Source organism: Perissodus microlepis, chromosome 4 (assembly GCF_051167445.1).
Source record: "Perissodus microlepis isolate ML-2025 ecotype Zambia chromosome 4, ASM5116744v1, whole genome shotgun sequence".
Taxonomy (NCBI): Eukaryota; Metazoa; Chordata; class Actinopteri; order Cichliformes; family Cichlidae; genus Perissodus; species Perissodus microlepis.
This window is the reverse complement of record NC_140464.1, coordinates 20,300,565-20,320,124: the sequence shown is the minus strand read 5'-3', so window position 1 is coordinate 20,320,124 and position 19,560 is coordinate 20,300,565. Positions and strand designations below refer to the sequence as shown.

The 19,560-nt window shown below is 41.5% G+C and overlaps 1 protein-coding gene across 1 annotated transcript; it reads left to right on the top strand.

Annotated features, from left to right (window-relative positions):
- The first annotated feature begins 607 nt into the window (after positions 1–607).
- Positions 608–18,786, top strand: LOC146388858 (uncharacterized). Its single transcript, XM_084926403.1, has 5 exons — positions 608–1,520; positions 2,397–2,564; positions 9,373–9,497; positions 9,836–13,073; positions 16,678–18,786. The coding sequence occupies exons 1-5, from the start codon at positions 1,068–1,070 to the stop codon at positions 17,098–17,100; spliced, it is 4,407 nt and encodes a 1,468-aa protein (XP_084782529.1). The 5' UTR covers positions 608–1,067; the 3' UTR covers positions 17,101–18,786.
- Positions 18,787–19,560: the final 774 nt, after the last annotated feature.

The following is a 19,560-nucleotide window of genomic DNA, read 5'->3' as shown; positions in this document are numbered from 1 at the left end:
ATCCTGTCCTTAAAGGTCTAAAAAACCACTTTTGATCGACTGCTCGCCAGCAAGTGTGAGCCCCCCTATGAAAGCAGAAGTTCGGGCAGTTTTTCAACACATTTGATTGGCGGTGGTTGTGAAGACTTGTTCTTTGTTTTGTAAAGGGTTGCGTAAATCTAAATGTTTTAATTATCATATGCGGGAATTTATTTGCAACTCTTATTCAACATGTTCTGTGCAGGTCAGAGGTCAGAAACATAGTGCACAAGCCAGGAGACGCTGAAGTTTGTGGTTGAAAACACAGACACTAGGAGAAAAAACCCCAAACAAACCAAAAACAAAAACTTAATGGTGCATGTACCTATTGCCCCCCAGGTAATATTTTACATCTTATTAATCCCGCTTTAATCTCACCGTCATATTTTAGTCTTTCTTTAAAGTAATTATGTGCTTCAATTTAATCTTTACAAAACACAAGCTGGGGCTTTTCCATCCTGGCAGGAAGTTAAATAAGAAAAAAAACAAAACATGACAGAACAGGTAAAACAGCTATGTATGATCCGCTGATGGTTTTCACATGAGGTGCCATCTAAATGATTTAATGGACAAATCGAGGGATGGACATCTTCTTGCTGCCAGCGCTGCAACACTTCATAAAACTGGGAAGCCCTGGAGGTCACGTGATAAAGGTCTGCCTTTTTCTGAAAGCTTGTGGGTAGGTGTGTTTTGCCTGTTAAGGTCACACCTGTCGGACGCTGCCGCAGGCAGCATGTCGCTCATTATTTACTTTCTCTCTTGCCGGGTAGCCTTTCAGCTTGGTAGTAACAATGGCTCAGTGTTAATGCATTATGGCTGACCAGCGGAATTATAGCGCTGACCGAAGCAGGCGACACGATGAAAGATATTTACCAGACCTCGAGCTAAGCTGCTCAGCTCTTTTAAAGAAACGCGAGGAATTAAAGCACACAGGTGCGTCTGTCTTCAGCCAAAGTCTGGAGACGTTTTGGAGAGCTGCCTCGTAGAACTGGGTGGTTCATGAAAGTTGTATTGCTGTTTTTTTCAGTTAACTATTTCGGGCTCACGACATGGCTCTATCCCAGCTTCAGTGCCTGGATAATAACCACGTGAACCCGCGGACGCACGAGTCCAAGCCCGAGTTCTTCTACTGTGAGGACCAGCGGCTCGCGCTGGAGGCTCTCCTGCGGGGTGGTCGCGAGGCGTTCTTTAAATACCTGGAGGCTCGCGGCCTCCGGGGTTTCCTCTCAGACCCGGAGCTGGAAGCCCTCACCGGCGCCGTCGAACCCTATGACCCGGGCTTGGAGCTGTTCTCGGGGGATGCCGAAGACGTGCAGACCCCGCTGTCGCTTCACTACTGGCCAGAGCTGTCGGACACGTCCATCCCGCAGATGGACCTGGGCTGGCCCGACAGCGATGCGTACCGGGGGGTGACGCGCACTACGGTGTACACGCAGCCACCGCTGGATGGTCACGCTCACATCAAAGAGGTTGTCAGAAAAATGATCGCACAGGCGCAAAAGGTAGGTGGGCCAATACAGTTATGATAATATTAAATGGCACTATTCATCATCACATTGTGCATTAAATAATATATAAAAATAACCATGTTTAAGTGCGGATGAAAACTTTGTTTTCTCATCAATATTTATGTGTATTTAAGCTTCCTGGATGACTTGTGTGTTGGTTCATCTTCAAAGCAGGCTAATGTTTACTCACCTGAGTTCATTTAATGACTGAATAAAAATCCGAAAATATTGATTTCTAGCCATCCTAACTTTTTTTTTCTTTAATCAGCTGTGCATAGTCCAGAAATTACCCACAGTGCTGGCATAAAGTCTAAAGGAGTCAGTATAGTCAGACTACAGACTGCTGACCAAATGAGTAAAGTGCAGCTTGATTTATGGCCATTATCAGCTATGCCACTAACAGTGGACTATGTGTGCTAGGTGGGGTATTTGCATGGGTATATTGCAGCGCTCATGCCTATCAGTCAGTGTTTGTGTCTGTTTATGCGGCTGAGTCATCTGGAGGCAGAAATTTATGACATGTCTTATTTCTTAGCATCACTTCTCTGTGACGTGTTATTTGCCTGAAACGAGCTCGCTGGATCATTTTCCTCAAGAGCTTCAGACAGAAAACGAGTTATCCGTTGTATAAGTAGCTGTGAGAGCTGGGAGAACTTTCCCTCTGCATAGGAAACACATATTTTACTTAAACCTGAAAAACAACTTGAGTGTTATTTGTTTTGGCATAAAAATGTGTTCGTGCAGTAACCTTAAGGCTGAGGCTTTTATCCTTCTGCTCTGTAATGAATTTTGTTTTCATTTTCATGCATGAACTACATAGGAGTATCTGAGGCTGATCTAGGTTCTGTGCCTGTGCTTCTGCGTCTCCAGGTAATCGCAGTGGTGATGGACGTCTTCACTGATGTCGACATCTTCAGAGATTTGCTTGATGCTGGTTTAAAAAGGAGGGTTTCTGTTTACATCCTGCTGGAACGCGCAACGCTACCTCATTTCTTGGCCATGTGTCGGAGGGCCAACATGCACGCCGGACACCTCAAGGTGAGCCGGTACCACCCACTTCGTCATTTTGCATAGCAATTTGAATCTTATCATCAAAGAGTGAGTCCAAATTCTAAGTAAAGCTGAAAACAGTCCTAAAAGTCAGCCGTTCAGTTTTCCCACAGCACGCTGTTGGACAGACGTCGCCATTCAAAGCGCTCCACCTAGGCAATAAAAGGTGATTACGACTCAAATGATAAGGAGATAGAAAGTGAAATTTCATTGTGTGACATGTGAGGTCAAAGTGTTACAGGGTAAATGTTTCACTGACGAGTTGAGTGTCTTTGCCTGTTGGCCCCAAACGCACGTGCATTGAAACCTTTGGGACAAAACGGAAAGTCTTGCCGTGTTTTTGAGCCTGAAATAACTTTGTAAGGCTGTTGATGTAGAACACAAGGACAGATTATCTCGCAAAATAAGCAACTGAAGTCAAGAGACTTCTGTTATGCACGGATAAACAGAAGCACATGCCGGCTTCCCCTCTCTCTTTTGTCTCTCGCTGTCTCCCTCACACGCACACATGCCTGAGTCCACACAACCACCAGTAGATCCACCCAGCTGGTACTGCAACGCAGATAAATCCCATTCTGCCTACCTTTATTGTTACATATCGTAAGTAGCTAGCTACGATCAAAACACAGATATGAAACAGATCTTTCTCGTGCCGGGACATGTTAAAAGGGTGTTGCATGGAATATAAAAATGCGTTTTCACTGAACTGTTTTCTCGGGGCATAAATCTTTTGTAGAAAGCTGCCAAAGCAAACACAATCACTTTAACTCAAGTCAACCAAAAGAAACAATTGCTTTCTGTTAGGTGTGATAATTTCCCAAGAACAGTTTAGGATAGATTACTGGTTAAAGTGTCGTTGTGCAGGATTAATGTTCTCACGTATTACTTCACTGCGTAGTGTTTTTTAATGGCTTAGTCAGCATTAGATGGGGCCTCTCACAAGGTCTGCTTGTTTCACTTGGACACAATTTCGCTTGACAGGTGGAAGAAGGAGCTGAAATCATCCAACGAAAGGTGTTTCCAGTTGGAGCATTTGGTTCAACTGTAAAGGATTGAAATTTTCCATGAGTACAGAAGAAAAATTAATGGAAATTTTCCATGAAATTGGCAAAATGAAATTTACCTGATTGTTACACCAGTTTACACCAAGCACACTGTCCTCAACAGCTCTTTATTTGATTGAATAAACGTTTGATTTCATGTATTTCACTTACATTTTGGTCAAAATTGAAAGAATAATTTGAAATTGAAATTGAAGAATAATTTTTTTTAGCGTATTTACTTGAGCCATGTTTCGATCACGCCTACCGTCTGCAGCATTAGCCGTACCTTATTGGCTCGACCTGTGTGCTTAGTGGTCCCTGTAATACTGCAGAAATATTTCAAAATATCTAAAGTAGCATGCATGCGTGCAGATCATGCAGATAAGAAAAGATGCACAAACACTCACACTTGTCACTTTATGCCTCAGAGTAACTAAAGTTAAACAGGCTTGACAGTCTTTCAGTACCATCTGGATCCAATTTGCCAACAAAACAGCAAGAAATTCAATAGCAACAGTGTTTGCTTTGTCGACAAAAGCACATGTTTGTGTGGCACATGACATGATACATGATAAGTGAAAGCGGTTGCTCGGTTTAATGAGTTTTTCATGTGCGATTCATACTTGCTGCATTTGCCTTTTGAATTAAATGCCATGTTATTATTTCCTACTAAGACGTCCCAGACCTTTTTCTTGCTTTAGATTCATAAGCACTGAGAATCTGTCTTTAACAGATTTACTCCTACTTGCTTCACAGTAGACACACAGGCTGAAGTTGCTCTGCTAAATTAAATATTTGATAGCACAGTGGCTCTGTATGAAGAAAAAGAGATTCTGTGCCACAGTTTCTTCTAATATTTATGGAGAGACAAGTGTATCTCCTTCAGGTAGGTCACTCTCTGGTTTTAGCCAACAGCAGCGTACACTGTACACCTGAGAGAGAGTTTTAAAATGACATGCAAAGCTGCTATTCTGTTTAATCCACAGTGGCTCTGCAGCAAGTAAAACAACGCTGTTAAGAGATGGATCCAGTGTAGTAGGACACAATCTTGTTTGTTTGACAGCCAGCGTGCTTCCTTTCTCTTAGTCATACACTGCGAGTCTGTTAGGTTCTCCTATGAAGTGCACTGGAGGGGCTTGCTCCCTGATGTGTCATATACTGCTTCTGTGTTATACTGGCAGGCAACCTTTGGCGTGGGGCCTATTTCACCAAGTAAAACTACATAGCCATTTATGACATTAACAGCCCTCTGTGCACCAATAGATGCTCATCTATGTGGAAAATCTGAAGAGCCAGGAGACAGGAGTACGTGACGACGATGAGCAGCTAACACAAACATCTCTAAAAGCGACAAGTCTGTCAAGAAAGACAATGAGAGGATGACTTGCAGGAAACAGGTGATAGTTTGGGAATTTACCACAAGCCGTAAGTGACGATATAGAGCGGCTGGAGGGGAGGGATGGGAGGAGGAGCAGATGAGTGGTGAAATGAGTTGCCAAGTGAGTGAGAGTAAGTGGAATCTGGCACCTGAGTGGGCAATAAGGTACTGAATTCTTCTTACCCATCAGTTATTCAGGAAGGTTTTCTAGGAAAATATCCAACTGCCACACTTCAAGCTGACAGAGCTTAATTTAAGTAGTTTAGCAAAGCGTGCACATTGACTGTAGAGACTGTTGAAACCACAGTGCACTCGGAGGTGGTTTTATTTCCGCATAAAATGCATTGAACAACAGCTCAAATGCTCATCGTCATGAACTTGGAGCATGCAATGCAATTTATCGAATCGGTTAACCAAAGGAATGCACTGGGGGAAGGAAAAAGTTTAGGGTGTGCCTAAACGAAGGAGGAAAACAAGTGTTTCTACTGTGAGACAAAGCATGCCAGAAAGAAAAGAAAAGAGGAGGCGCTGAAACAAGAAGACTGACTGCATAATGTTTTGGCTGCATCATGTGGCTTTCAGACAGACTTAGCACTCAAAGTTGTGTCAAGGCATCCGGAAGGGCAGGCTGAAAATCCCCAGATCAGACAGTGTAAGTCTACACTTACAACAAACCAAAGGACTAGTGTGTCAAGGTGACTTGAGGGTCTGTTACACACCTTGCTGGGCTTATGGAGCTTATTTATGTACTGCTGAGTAACGACAACAAGAACCACACAACTTATGGTCAATATAGTATAATGGTGTAATTTTTTTTTTTTTTTTCTCTTCTCTCTCCAACGTTACTGTATTATGTTTGTAAAATTAGATTGTCAGTCTAACACTTCCATGCATTCTTTTTTGGATAATACAACAATTAACTGTGATAAATCATCCATGAATATATATGTGTTGCTGTCTACATAGATTGAAATTCACATTTAACTATTACATGAACATTTCTTCTTCTACATGAATATAACCAGAATACAACCAGCTGGCAGCCTGTTGAGTCGAGTCCCTCAAGTTGCGCTCATTGACAAAAACTCAATCAGACTGATGGCAACATGCTTGCAACCTGTCTGCATTTATAAATTAGACAGCAATTCTTTGCAAACCTCCAACAATCTCTCTGAGAGTGACCTCAGTCAGTCCACATGGTCATGAGTGCAACACCCTCAATCTCTGGGCAACCACTGAGTCACCACAAGTTGCACTCGGTCGCAGAATGTGAAAAAATTCAATATTGTCACCAGGAAGCCACGCTTTTTTTTTCTTTTTTTGTAGATGCAAGGAGATTGATGTCCTATGTTTAATCATGTAACTTAGGTATTAGCTTGTTGCGAATTAGGAGGTTAAGTCTGTCAGATGGTCTTTCAGTTCAGTCGATTTAATGAGAGTTTGCTTGCGTCCTGCGAGCTTATAGCACTGCCTAACTTTGTAAACCTGTTCATGGATACCTAAACCTTTATTTTTTTTATTGTAACAACTGGGATCTTTTTGTTGGAGCTGAAACGAAATAAATTGTTTTTAACACTCAGCGGTATCTTAATATTTGAGAACTGAAGAAGCAATTGGACCTATAAATGGTCAATGACAACAGAGTTGACAAGCAGCTAGTGATGTAGAAAAGTGATGGAAGGAAACCATGTTTTTTAAACTAGTTTTATACAGACTTTTAGCTCTTAAACACTACAGACAATGAAGAAAAAAAAACCCTAAAAGCACCCTTTGGGGTGCTTTTAGGGTGGTAGTGTTGCATGTGCCTTTTTTTCACAGCGTTCCCACCATATTTTAATTTCTTTAATAAAATATCAATATTTAGTGTTCCTGTATTGAGACAATATCACCATGCAAGTATTACGATAAAAAATATTTGCAACATTTAACTCTGAAAAGTTTGACTGAGTCAGACTTTCTAATATCAGTTTATGATTGCAACAATGATATTGCACCATTCAGTTATTATGAACCTTACAGTGGTTAAATGTTAGCATTGCAGCATACATTATTTTATATGTTTGGTGTATAGTTGAAAACAGGCTTTTCACAGAGGTCATGTTTGCACATGCATATGCACAGAGATTGCATAGGCTTAGTTGGTATCTATTTGTCTTTTGCTTTCTGAAAGTGCATTGGGTTAGATGATGATGTGAGGATTCAGTTACTGTGGTTACTTTCAAGCGCTCCAGTTTTTCTGTTAGCACTGTTCATGTACAGCATGTTTTATAGCTGTTTCTAAAAACTCCCAGGCTTCACGGTGTCCCAGACTCCAAATATTTGAACGTTTCAGAAAGGAATCACTTTCAGTCTGAACAAAATTTCAAAGTGAAAGTAAGCTCAGGATCAGACGTTTGTTTTAGTGAGTAATCCAAACCGTGCAGCAACACCCAGCAAACATGATTAAAACTGCGGCGTCATCTCCTTGGTCAAAACTTGTCAATGATTGATGCCAGAAACTGAACCATACATATATGGATGTTGATGTTGTGTCACGTAGAATAGTTGTTGCGTCAGCCCGTCTCTTACAAAGTGAGAAAGGTAGATCAGATTACTGCAAAGAAGAAATGAAAGGCATTTGTCTCTGTTTTGTTTTTTTTAGTACATGATTGTGATGAGACTTTAATGCAACTTGGTCTTCTCCATGTACACAAACTAGTATTGCTGCAACCTGTTTTTAAGAAATAGACACTTTTAAGGTAGTCACAGTTTTGTATACCTCTGTTGTATTTCATTTGTTGCATGGTGAACCTAACATCAGGCTTTTTCCACAATGTTAGCATCATACAGTCAGGAATGATATTATTCAAATGTGCCATTAAGCTCAGTAGGATAAGTGATGAGGTCACAGGTTTCAGTCACCACAGCAGTCTGTGTAAATATATATAGTTCTCATTCATTTCATTTTTAAATTTTGTTAATTTAATTTTAATTGATAAAGAGGTTTTAGAAAACTATCCTTGAACACAAAATTACTGTTGATAGAATGTCTAACAAGGACATCCAGATATTGTTTAAGAAGCACCTTAAACCAAGGCATCAGTCCAACTTTTATTTTGGAATTATTTTTTTTATTTTCAGCCACCACTAGCTGATGAGAAAAAGTTGATTGCTATTCAATGTGTTTGGGATATTAACGGCTAACCTTTTGTTGTGGATGAATAATTTCAGACATTTTCGTCATCTTCTATTTGCCATATTATGACGTTTGTCTCTACTAACTGGAACCGTGAACTTTTACTGAAAACAGTTTAACTCTCATCCTCCATCTTCCCTGTGCTAATGTTTTATATTATCCTAACCATAACTCTGTAGTATGGAAGAGGATTAGGGCCACAGGAGAAACAAAGAAAAAAAAAGTGGACATAAATTTTTTTTTTTTCTTTTCCAGAATTCTGACTTTAATCTCAGTCTTTATATTAACGGCCATCAGTCAAACCATACTGCTTGGTCTGGATCTAAACAGAGTGCAGTGTGTGTGACGTCTTCTTTTGTGCGTGCGGGCCGCTTTGAGGATTCACACTAGAGCGCGTTTGCTGTCACCTTTTATTTATAGTGTAAACAAGCAGGCAAAAAAATCGGATTTGATCAAAAAAAATCGGAATTGAGCATTAAGACCTGCAGTGTGAACATAGCCTAAGTGGTATTTCAACATTTGTTTGATTTTGAGATCAGAAGAAGTGATTGGACCCAGAAATGGCTAATGACAATGGACAGATGGAAGGAAAACATGTTTTCTGTTGAAAGGAATAATTATTTTCATTATAGGCTTTGAGCCTTAACACATTATAGGCAAAAGCAGGTGCAGGAAAATTGACTCAGAAGGCTTATTTTATAACACATATGCTGTGCTTTTAAGAGGCATGAAAAACAGACAGTTTCCAACAAAGGTGGGGAATATAGGCTTTCAAATCAAGTAAAGACAAGCCAGACATCATAATGTGGGTTGTGTAAGTTTTAAGCAGAGTGTTTACACTGGCTGTAGTTTGTGTAATTGCTTAGATGTTTGAACACATGGAGCAATTACCTTAGATTAAGGCAGTAAGTGGAAAATGACTGCTAATGACTTCTGTATCTATGTTTTAGGGATTATTATTAAGGCAAACAGTTGTTTGTTAGCAAAAAAAGAAAATTCTACATTGGCTACATTTGAGTTGTAAATGTTTGATATTACTATTATTTGTGGATGTTATTGTTCTTTGGCTGACGTAGTGTGACTCACGGTCTCTACTCACATTGTTTGGCAGCCTTTTATTCTATAATGCAGGTCACAGGTTATGAAGGCAGTTTTGGGTCTTTAATATGTACAAAAATTGCGTGTGTGTTTGTGTTTCAGCACCTTCGTGTCCGCTGCTCAGAAGGAGCGGAGTTCTACACGAGGTCCTGCACCAAGGTCAGAGGGCGAATGGGTCACAGATTCATGTTCGTTGATGGAGACAAAGCTGTGTCTGGGTCGTACAGGTCAGTGCGCATCACGTGTGTGAGAAGGAGGGAGAATGTGTCAGAAAAAGATTATCGCCTTGTGCTCCACCTGCTTTTGTAACTGCCAACTTGGCACGAGAGATAAATAAACAATGCCTTGTCGACATAGCAGACAAATAGGTTGTAAATGTATCCAATCTACCAGAGTAACCGTACAGTTCCTAAGTGACTGGATTATTATACTTTTACGTTTGCAGTCATTGCTGATTACTTCATTATGCTTGCAGTGTAGTGTAGTTTGTTTTGTGGTATCGTGGTGCAGTTTAAATAAATCTGAATTTGCATTTTTTATTTGTTCATATTTGTTTTTTGTGCAGCTTCACTTGGATGGCCTCACGTCTGGATAGGAATCTCATCACCGTGGTTACAGGCCAAGCTGTGGTCGGCTTTGACCGACTGTTTCGCTTCCTCTATCTGTCCTCCAGTTCTGTTGACCTCCGGCAGACCATCACAGAGCCTGAACCTGAGCCGGAACCCCTCCCACAGCCCGCCCCTGTCATACCCCCTTCTGCTGACATTGCGAGGAAGTTGTACAGCCCAAAATATGCCCTGGTTGCTTTGACCAACCCCGGCCCCACCACCTCTGTTAACCAAGAAAGCCCCAAAGAACCCCAAAATCCAGAGAACTCCAAGAAGAAGAGGCGAGGCAAGGCTAGTGAAGAATCGACAAAAGAATCTCCTCCTCTCCATCCTGGATTAATAAATCTAGAAAAAGCATGCTTAATCGCATACCTGCCCACATGGCCAGAACCTGACCCCCCCAGTGATGTCATAGGGTTCATTAACGTTCGGGATGCCAAAAAACCAACTCAAGCCCACTTGCAGCGTTCAGAGATGTTTGAAACCAGCCAGGCGATCAGGTTTAGCAGTCCGTTCAGCAGCACAAAGGAATCCAAGGAAGAAGTTGCCAAGCCCACACAGGCGACTCCTAAACAAGAGGAGGTGAATGCACTCCAACCAGCACAGGCTAAATCCATGGTTGATGATGCTGTAGAAAAAGCACAGCAAGCACAACTCAGTGATGTCACACATAACAAAGAGGCATCTGAACAGAAATCACCTGCATCTGAGGAAAAGTCTGACTTGCAGTCAGACACCGCTAATTCTGTCAGTGCCAAGAATAAATTTGATTTAAGCACAACCACTAACCAAGAGGCAGGCCTTGATACTCCCCTCGGTGCACAAACACTTCCCCAATCCAGCAGCGAAGCACCTGCTTCTGACGAGGGGAAGATTTCCCACGCAGAACAACCCGTCTCATCAAACAGTCATGCTGAGTCAGGCTCGCTCCCAGAATTAAACACAGAAAAGGAAGCAGAACCTACAAGTAGATTGAGCACACAAAGTTCTGCTGTGCACAGGACACACACCCCAACACCAAACGGTGCACACACCCCTCAGATTCCCGACTCCCCAGAATTAAACACAGAACAAGATACGAAAGAAAAGACCGCACCACCACAGGCGGATTCACAAACACGAGCTGTTCACAAGCAACCGCAAATCTCTACTGAAGTGGCTTCTAGCATCCAGACTCCAACTGTCCACAGCAACATTTCCACCTCCCTGGTTTCTGCCACACAGTCTAAAAATAACCACATTCCTATTACTACAGTGCACTCAAGCACATCTTCTAGCGCTTCTGTTCCCTCCACCAGCTCCTCTGCCCTTCCTCCTCTTACTTCTTCTGTTACAACACCAAATCCACCCCTCCCTGCATCCTCTTCTTTGACCCCAGCTCCCCCTATCCCTAAACCTCGTACCATACAGATAGTTATGAGTGACAGCAGCACCAGCAATGGGCAGAAACTGCCGGAGAGCCGTCTTGTTAGGAGGCCCGAGGCCAGCACAGGGCCACTCGTGGCCCACAGTGCGTTTGATGTGGCAGCTGTTGAGCAGACATCTCTGGTAAAAGAGTGTCAAACTGTCCCTGAGCTGCAGGACGACAGTACCAGTAAGGCAGGGGCACAAAAAGACACAGAGAACACAGGGAATCCTGAAGAAACTTCAAAGCAAGAATCTAAAGAGACAAGTGTGGAAGCAGATGAGCACGATGACAGAGCAGCATCCCAGACGGTCGCTGGAAGCGAGCTGCACAAGTCAGACGCTTTGATTAATGATGCACCAAAGGCAGCCGCATTGAAAATTCAAGAAATCATTCCAAAAGATGTTGACTTCGAAACTTCCGAAGATTGCAGGATTATTGGGAAGATGGACGCACGCTGTGTAGCCACAGCGCAGGCAGATACAGCGAGCCCTGAAAGGACTCTGACAGGCTCTGAATCTGGTGATGTGTCAGACAAAAAAGGTGAAAATGTGACACAGTGCAGAACATTTCTCGCAAGAGTACATGAACCCCAGAGGATATCATTTTCTAAACCACAGGACATGGATCAGATGGAGGCTCTGAATTCTTCGACAGCGCCAGTGTTCTCGACCTCATGTCTGCGACCTCATAACGGCGATGGCGCACACACATCTGCTACAGACACCCACAGTCAGCAAGGTGAACAAGTAAGACTCACACATGTAGACAATGAGGTTAATATGCGAAATACTGCAAATCACAACACGCACAGCACCTTTCAAGAACAAACTTCTACAGGACGTGTTGGCACACACACGCCCGAAAAAGCCCTGCGTTTACACCTCACCGAAACACACCTACCGGACTTCCGTTCGCAAACACCTGTGCACCGATCACAGTCGCTTAAAGCACACACTCCCACTCCTAATGGATTTTCTCCACGCACGCCAGCCTTGGATTCTCTATCGCCAGACATTTTTGATGGTTATATCTCCTCACGAGAGGACTCCACTCTCTCCACCACCTCTGAAGAGTATTATGAATGTAGCGACTCGCTTTTCAACGAGCCTGTTTTTGACCACATGGCTTCTCGTGGCCAGGGGATTATAGCGGATCACATTAATTTCGCACACACAAATAGTCTAAATTCTCCCGCCACTGGCACCGGTCCTGCACACATAAATTACAGCTCAAGTGATGCTACATTAGGTACGGCACACAGTGAAACACAGACTTTGACTGGGGCCGCTAAAGTCCCCAGTTCTTCTTTACTTGGAAAAAAAGTGGAAACTAGGGAGGTAGAGAACAAGGCAAGTGAAGAAGAAGCGAGTGAAGAGGACGAACATGGGAGGAAACTGAGTGTGGCCAAGACGAGGGAAGAGCAAGAATCCCAGGGGACAGAGATGAGAGGCAGTGAGGATACTAATAGAATAATGGTGCAAATTAAACGAGGCAAAGATTCAACTGAAACAGGAGGAAAAGACAAAGAGGTCCAAACGCCTACGAGAAAGGTGGCAAGGAGCCAGTCAGCTGCAGACAGACTGGTGGATGGAGGAATGACTGCAGGAGGGTCAAGTAAAGAGAGATCAAAGCCAAAGCGATCGTCCGCTGGTGACATTAAATCAACAGAGGGAGGGAGACCAGACAGAGAGGGGAGGGAGAACGCTTCAAAGCAGGTGGAAATAAGACCCAGGGGTACAGAGAGGAGAGCGAGCCCCCAGTCAAAGAGGCAGACAGAGGGACAGAAGGTATGAGCACTGGTCAGAATAACATTTAAAACCAACAAAACGTTTCTTTAGTTTGCCAATCATATCCAAATGGGTATATATACAACTGGATTTTGTTAAAAAACAAAAACATGACACTAATTAATTGAAATTAAGGTAACACATTTTTCCTTCTTTGACAACTTAATTTAAAAAAACACAGTTTTTCAATTGGTGACCTTGAGACACTTAGTTGCTGCTGTGTGTCCATCGTTTCCAGTCTCTGTGCTAAGCTGAGCTAAGCAGCTGAAACTGTTTAGTATGCAAACATGAAAGTGGTGTCAATCTTCCATTGGAGCCTTGGTAAACATATCTGTATCCGCCAACATCCTTAGTCTCTTGAAGAAACGCACCCATTGCATTGCCAGGGTTCATAATTAGATGCCCAAATGTATTTTACAACTAAATGAGGGCAAAATAAATGTTTTAGTAGATCCCAAGGCTTCACTCCGTGTTAACTTGCGTGACGGAAAAAACCCGAAGCATGCAAAAAATGTGGGTGTGATCTTAGCTTGTAGAAGCACATGCTCACTATCTCTAAGCCGGCCTTTTATCATCTTTAAAAACAACATATCTACAGTTGTAGGTGCTTCCTGTCACAGTCTCAGCCTTTTCTGATGCTTTTATTTTCAATAGAAAGTTATGCACCTTTTCCTACTGTAACAATGCAGGTATTAAGTAAATATATGCATAATTATATTTCACCAAATCAAAGGAATAACCCCAACAGTCAAACATTGACTTGGCGACAGCAGGGAAGAAAAACTCCCATTCAACAGGAAGAAAACTCAAGCATAGCCAGGCTCAGGCAGGGGCAGCCATCTGGTGTGACCGTTTGGGGGTGTGGGGTGGTAGACAAGATAAAACACATGCTGTGGAAGAGAGCCATAGTAAGAGATTAATAACTAATGATTAAATGCAGAGATGTGTTTAAACACATAGAATGAAAAGAAATAAGGGAAGAAGAATAAGTGCATCATAGTAAGCCCTCCGCAGTCTAGGCCTATTACAGTGTAACTAAGGGAGGATTCAGGGTCATCTGATCCAGCTGTAACTATAAGCTGTAACAAAGGGTGGGTGTCTTTTATATCTGAACTGGGAGTTGGTTCCACAGAAGTGGGGCCTGAAAGCTGACAGCAGTGCTGCAGGGAGGGTCTTAAATAAAACCAAAAAGTTTAAACATCCTTCTTATTTCTTCTTCTCTTCGCCTCCCAGTAAAATAATTTCTCACTGCTTGTAAAATCGATGAATGACAGCCTCTTTTCACTCTGTCGATGTGCTTACTGAATCTAGACCTCCTGGCATCGCTTGAATCACAAAGCAAATACTGAATGATTTCTAAATCATCTAGTTTTATGGTCTCACTCTACCACTTACTACAACTGCTACTGCTACACCAGTGTGTTCTTTTAAAAAGAGACTCAAAGCGTATCTCTTTTTGCACGTGTGTGATCAATGGGGAAATTTTTCAGGATCAGTGTTATTTTTATTCCTATATTTTTCATCCTGCTGATCAAAATCCCTTTTTAAAGTGTAAAAGGCGATCATGGCTCAAGAGTTGGCAGTTCGTCTTGTAATCGGAAGGTTGCCGGTTCGAGCCCCGGCTCTGACAGTCTCGGTCGTTGTGTCCTTGGGCAAGACACTTCATCCGTTGCCTACTGGTGGTGGAGGGCCCGGTGGCGCTGTCAGTGCTGTGTGCACCTGTGTGTGAATGTGTGTGTGAATGGGTGGATGACTGAATGTGTAAAGCGCTTTGGGGTCCTTAGGGACTAAGTAAAGCGCTATACAAATACAGACCATTTAATCTCTTATTTTAGAAGTTTTTGCCATGTGTGATGTCCTTCTTTTTCCTTCTGCTTTGAAGCTTGTTAAGTCTATGCCTGTCATATGAAATGTGCTATATAAAGAAACTTGAAATAGTGCATTTATCAAAGTGTCTTTTTGTTCTTCACTGACAGTTTTTTATATTAAGGTTCATCAAAGTTTAGAAAAATTGAATGTGAAAGGCTTTAATAACATACAGTATTGTGCTAAAGTCTTGAGCCGCCCCTCATTTCTTTATGCTTGGGCAGGAAAAGTATATAAAGCAAAAACAGAGTTTGTACAGTTCTAATTTTGAACATTTATATGACTGCATGTTTTTTTTCAACACAGTCTGAAGTCTGATATGCAGCCTTTCTGCAATTTCTTGAAGTAGTCTTCAGGAATAGTTCTCCAGGCTTCTTTGGATGTTGGCTGCCTTTTCTTTTGTTCTGTCAAGATGATCCCATACTGCTTCAATAACTTGAAGGTGTGAGCTCTGGGCTTTAATCAGGTATTCTTTTACTGCCTTGGTAGTGTGTTTTGGATCGTTGTCATATTGTCATGCTAATAAAATGCTTTCCAGAAGGTAATGCATGGTGGATTTTTTTCTGCATTCATAAATTCCATCAGTTCCAGTAAGATCCCCACCAGCTGAAATTCAGATCCAAACCCTGACAGCGCCTCCACCGTGTAGACTTACTGTTTTACCTTGCACCTCAGCTGGCTCATGATGATTTAAACTAAATTTTCAAATTTGGATTTATCACTCTATAAGACCTGCTGACCCTGATTTTCAGTCCAGTTATTATGTGATTTGTATATCTCAGCCCATTCTCTCTGTTTCCCTTCTTTAAGAATGGCTTCTTGACAGACACCTTTCCACTGAGGCCATTTCTGATGAGGCTTCAGTGAACAGTAGATCATTGAAGGCCCAGATGCTTCTCTCAGGTTTATGCTGGATTCCTCCCCCCGGTTTCTGAAGGACATGACTTTCAGATACTGTTCCTCACACTGCACTGCTATTCTTTTTTGGCTTATAGCTCTTTAGGAATTCCATCATTGTTAAACATGTGAAAAGTAGCCGTTGTTCAAAGAAGGACTCTTAAAGCCTCAAGAACTATTGCTCAAGATCACTTAAAAAAAAAAGTAAAAAATATATAACAAATTCAGGGTTGGATCAAGAGTTTTGCACAGTACTGTATATAATTGAAATCCTATGTAATATTATTTAAAGCATTTGTTTCTGTGTTTGTGTGTTGATCCATGAACCTTTCACCAGCAGAGCATCACTAAGTTGAAACACAACAGCACAACCATGCTTTGTTCATTATTGAAGAAGGATGCCTCGTGCGAATAAAGGTGGCATATTTATAATGACGTGCCGTGCGTGTTTGCACTGATAGAGTATTTAAAGGAGTCTAAAAGATGAATAGGTTTCACATTTATTGGTGTTTAACTCACTCACTCTTGCCCCGAATCCACTGCCTTTCATCTCAGAGTACTCAGTCTGAGTCAGTGAAGTGTTGTTTGCATGTTTTAGCTTATTTCAGTCATGTAATATTAATGAACGTGAAAATAACACAGACACTTTGCACCCTCTCTTTTCCATTTGCAACAAAGCTTATATGTCGCTTGCTAATGCGTGTGTGAGTGTAAGAATCCTACACTGCATTATAGATAAGTTGCCCCACATATAATAGATTAAATATGAGAAACTGTTGTCTGCAGAAGTGTTACACACACCCTGAGTCAGACATCTCCTCTGTCTTTCTTTTTTCTGCAGCTTTCACACTCTTCACCCAAACCTCAAAAAAAGAGGGTCCAACGTAGTCCGAATTTCTTTGATAATATGTCATCTCTTCACAAAACGTCAACCAGACCACCGCAACCACTGGTTACGGGTACTGTGGGATCTACAGCTGGACGGAAACGGGTCTCCCAAAGCCAGCAGAGCCAGGATTCAGCAGCACAGAACCAAACTCCTTATCCAAACTCCTCCTTACTCCCACAGATCCAGCTCAGTACTCAGTCTCACAACCAGACGGCATCCGGACTGGAAGTGCAGGACGGGAGGACTCCATTTAACTTGAGTTTCAGCCAGCTGTACAACCTTAAGGGGATGAATGGCAAAGTGAACAAGACTCCAGCACACAGTAAAAGAGGCAGCGTGGCCACTCCAGCACATGAGAGTAAAACCACCAGCTAACGTGGTCACTGGTCATCACGTCTTTTTAATGTTACTGCGTCAGGCGAAATCACCACTGGGCCAATGTTTATATACCAAAACATGTTGTTACCTCTTTCTTGACTCCTCGTGTTGTATGACTAATTTTTCATGTCTGCATTTAAACTGGTGGAGATTTATTTTTCATATTTAAATCCAGCTGCCTGCCAAGTTTACAGCGAGCTTTCTTCCCCGGGAGGTCATGACTTCAGGTGCAATAAAAAGACTAGACCAGAGTTTGCATACATTTTTAATAACTCGGATAAGGAAACTGAAATAGTGTGTTTTCATTCTCCAACCTTGGGCATCAGTGAAAAACGGAAAACAAACAAAACAAAAACTCTTATATCAATCAGCTCTTTGACTTACTGTATTTAAACATGCTGCACATATACAGCGGATAAAGCGAAAAGAAAAACAATATATTATTGGCATTACTGGATGACTCCCATATGTTTTTGTGGATTAACGTACGGCTTTAATATCGTATTTTCTATTTTTTTTTAAATTTTTGCTGTTTGATTAATGGGGATTGATGAAAATGTACGTTAATAGTGTTTAAAACTGGTCCCATCACATTTTTCTTTTTATTAAAATGTACAAACCTAACTGCATTTACATAGGACTATATTATATACCATATTAAAGCACAGGCTGCCTCGTTCTGGCTGTTATCTAACATTACTTTACATTTAATAAAGAAAACGCTCAGCATTTTGTGACTTTTTTTTACAGCAATCTGGAGCATTTGTCCTGAATTTGTAATATATTTTTTCTCCTCTGTATATCTGTACATTCAAAAAGGGGGTGCATGTTAAAAAAATGAAAACAGAATTATAATTGTATTTAGGTCATTTGGTATTGTTACACTGAAAGGCTAAAGAGCAGTTTTCTTTTTTCACATCAAATGTATTTCTGTCTGTAATGTTATAGTTAATGGACAATGCATTTTTAATGAATGTGCAGCATGTTTACGCCTTTGCCAAAGATTTTGTATTTAACTGTTAAGTGTCCACATTGGTGTGTTTGTAGTGGATTTAGATAGATTTAAGATGAATTCAGCTCTTGAATCCACTGCAGACAGGTAGACATCTGCAAGCATGACTTCAGAGCTCACTTCATGTGAGCTTACACATATGGTCATGAGCTGTCACCATATTTCTGACTTTAAATTAGATTCAGATTTGCAGCAAGGGTTGAATTATGCAAATAAAGAGAGGAAAATAAAGCTCTGTGTCTTTAAATGGCTGGAAAAAAATGAATATCCTTTCTGAGCTACATACTAACATCTTATAATTAAACATCATATAGTTAAAAATGTTTCACTTGTTGGGAAACTATCACTGATGCACGTAACATGAAGTACAGATACATTAAGAAATGAAAAAATAGATCATAGTTTAGGTCGGGGCTTTGGGAAGGCCATTTCAGCACATTAACGTTAGCCTGCTTTATCCAGCCCAAAACCAGTTTTGCTGTGTGTTTGGATTGTCCTGTTGGAACACCCAGGTGAGTCCAAGTTTCAACCGTCTAGCTGTTGATTTGAGGTGAAGTTGAATAAATTGGAGGAAGCCCTGCTTCTTCATTATTCCATCCACTTTGTACAACGTACCTGTATGACTGGGAGCACAACAGCCACAAACATGATGATACCTCCACCATGCTTGACAGCTGCTACGGTGTTCTTAGGTTTGAAAACCTCACCTTTACTCCTCCACACACAATTCTTGTCATTGTGGCCAAATGCCTCAATCTTTGTCTTGTCTGATTAAAGAATTTTCTCTACATAACATTTGGCTAGTCCAAGTGAGCAGCTTCAGAAAATTTCATTGAAGCGTGAAGGTTCTGATTTTGGAGCATTGGCTTCTTTTTTGGTCAACAACCTTGTACTCCATTGTGAGATAAAACTTATTTCACTCTCTGTGGCGACATTGGTGTTCCAGCTGTTTCCAGTTCATGGCAGGGTTGAGCCTTGGTGGTTCCTGAGTTGCTTCCAATTTCATCTCATCTGTGGGTGACAGTTTGGATCTTCTTCTAGACAAAGTTTTTGTCAATTAATATTCAGATTGGCAACAAAGTAAAGGAAGTTATGTGAGTTATGAAAATCTGTTGGGAAATATGTGTGTTTTAATCTATGAAATGTGAGGCATGTAATTTAAGTCTTCTTTCTGTTAAAGGCATGCAATGATCCATGACACTGCTCTGCATGTTTTAGATAAGAAGAGGAAGGGAAAGTAACAGGAGACGTCTAATGCAGTTGTGCAAACACGCTAACACATTCCTACACTAGGTTTCACATGCTACAAGTCATTGAAGGTCAGGTCCTGGGTGTGGCTTGCCTCCACGCATTTGTTGAATCATATTTTCACTTAAAAATACATTGTTTGCTAAGCACATGGCTCATAGAAAAATATAGGATTAGATGATTATATGTTTGATATA

Excerpts from the sequence above, each read along its gene's own strand:
- LOC146388858 (XM_084926403.1), top strand. The coding sequence starts at position 1,068 with ATGGCTCTATCCCAGCTTCAGTGCCTGGATAATAACCACGTGAACCCG. Across the intron at positions 1,521-2,396 it reads TGATCGCACAGGCGCAAAAG|GTAATCGCAGTGGTGATGGA; the intron begins GTAGGTGGGCCA and ends CTGCGTCTCCAG. Across the intron at positions 2,565-9,372 it reads TGCACGCCGGACACCTCAAG|CACCTTCGTGTCCGCTGCTC; the intron begins GTGAGCCGGTAC and ends TTTGTGTTTCAG.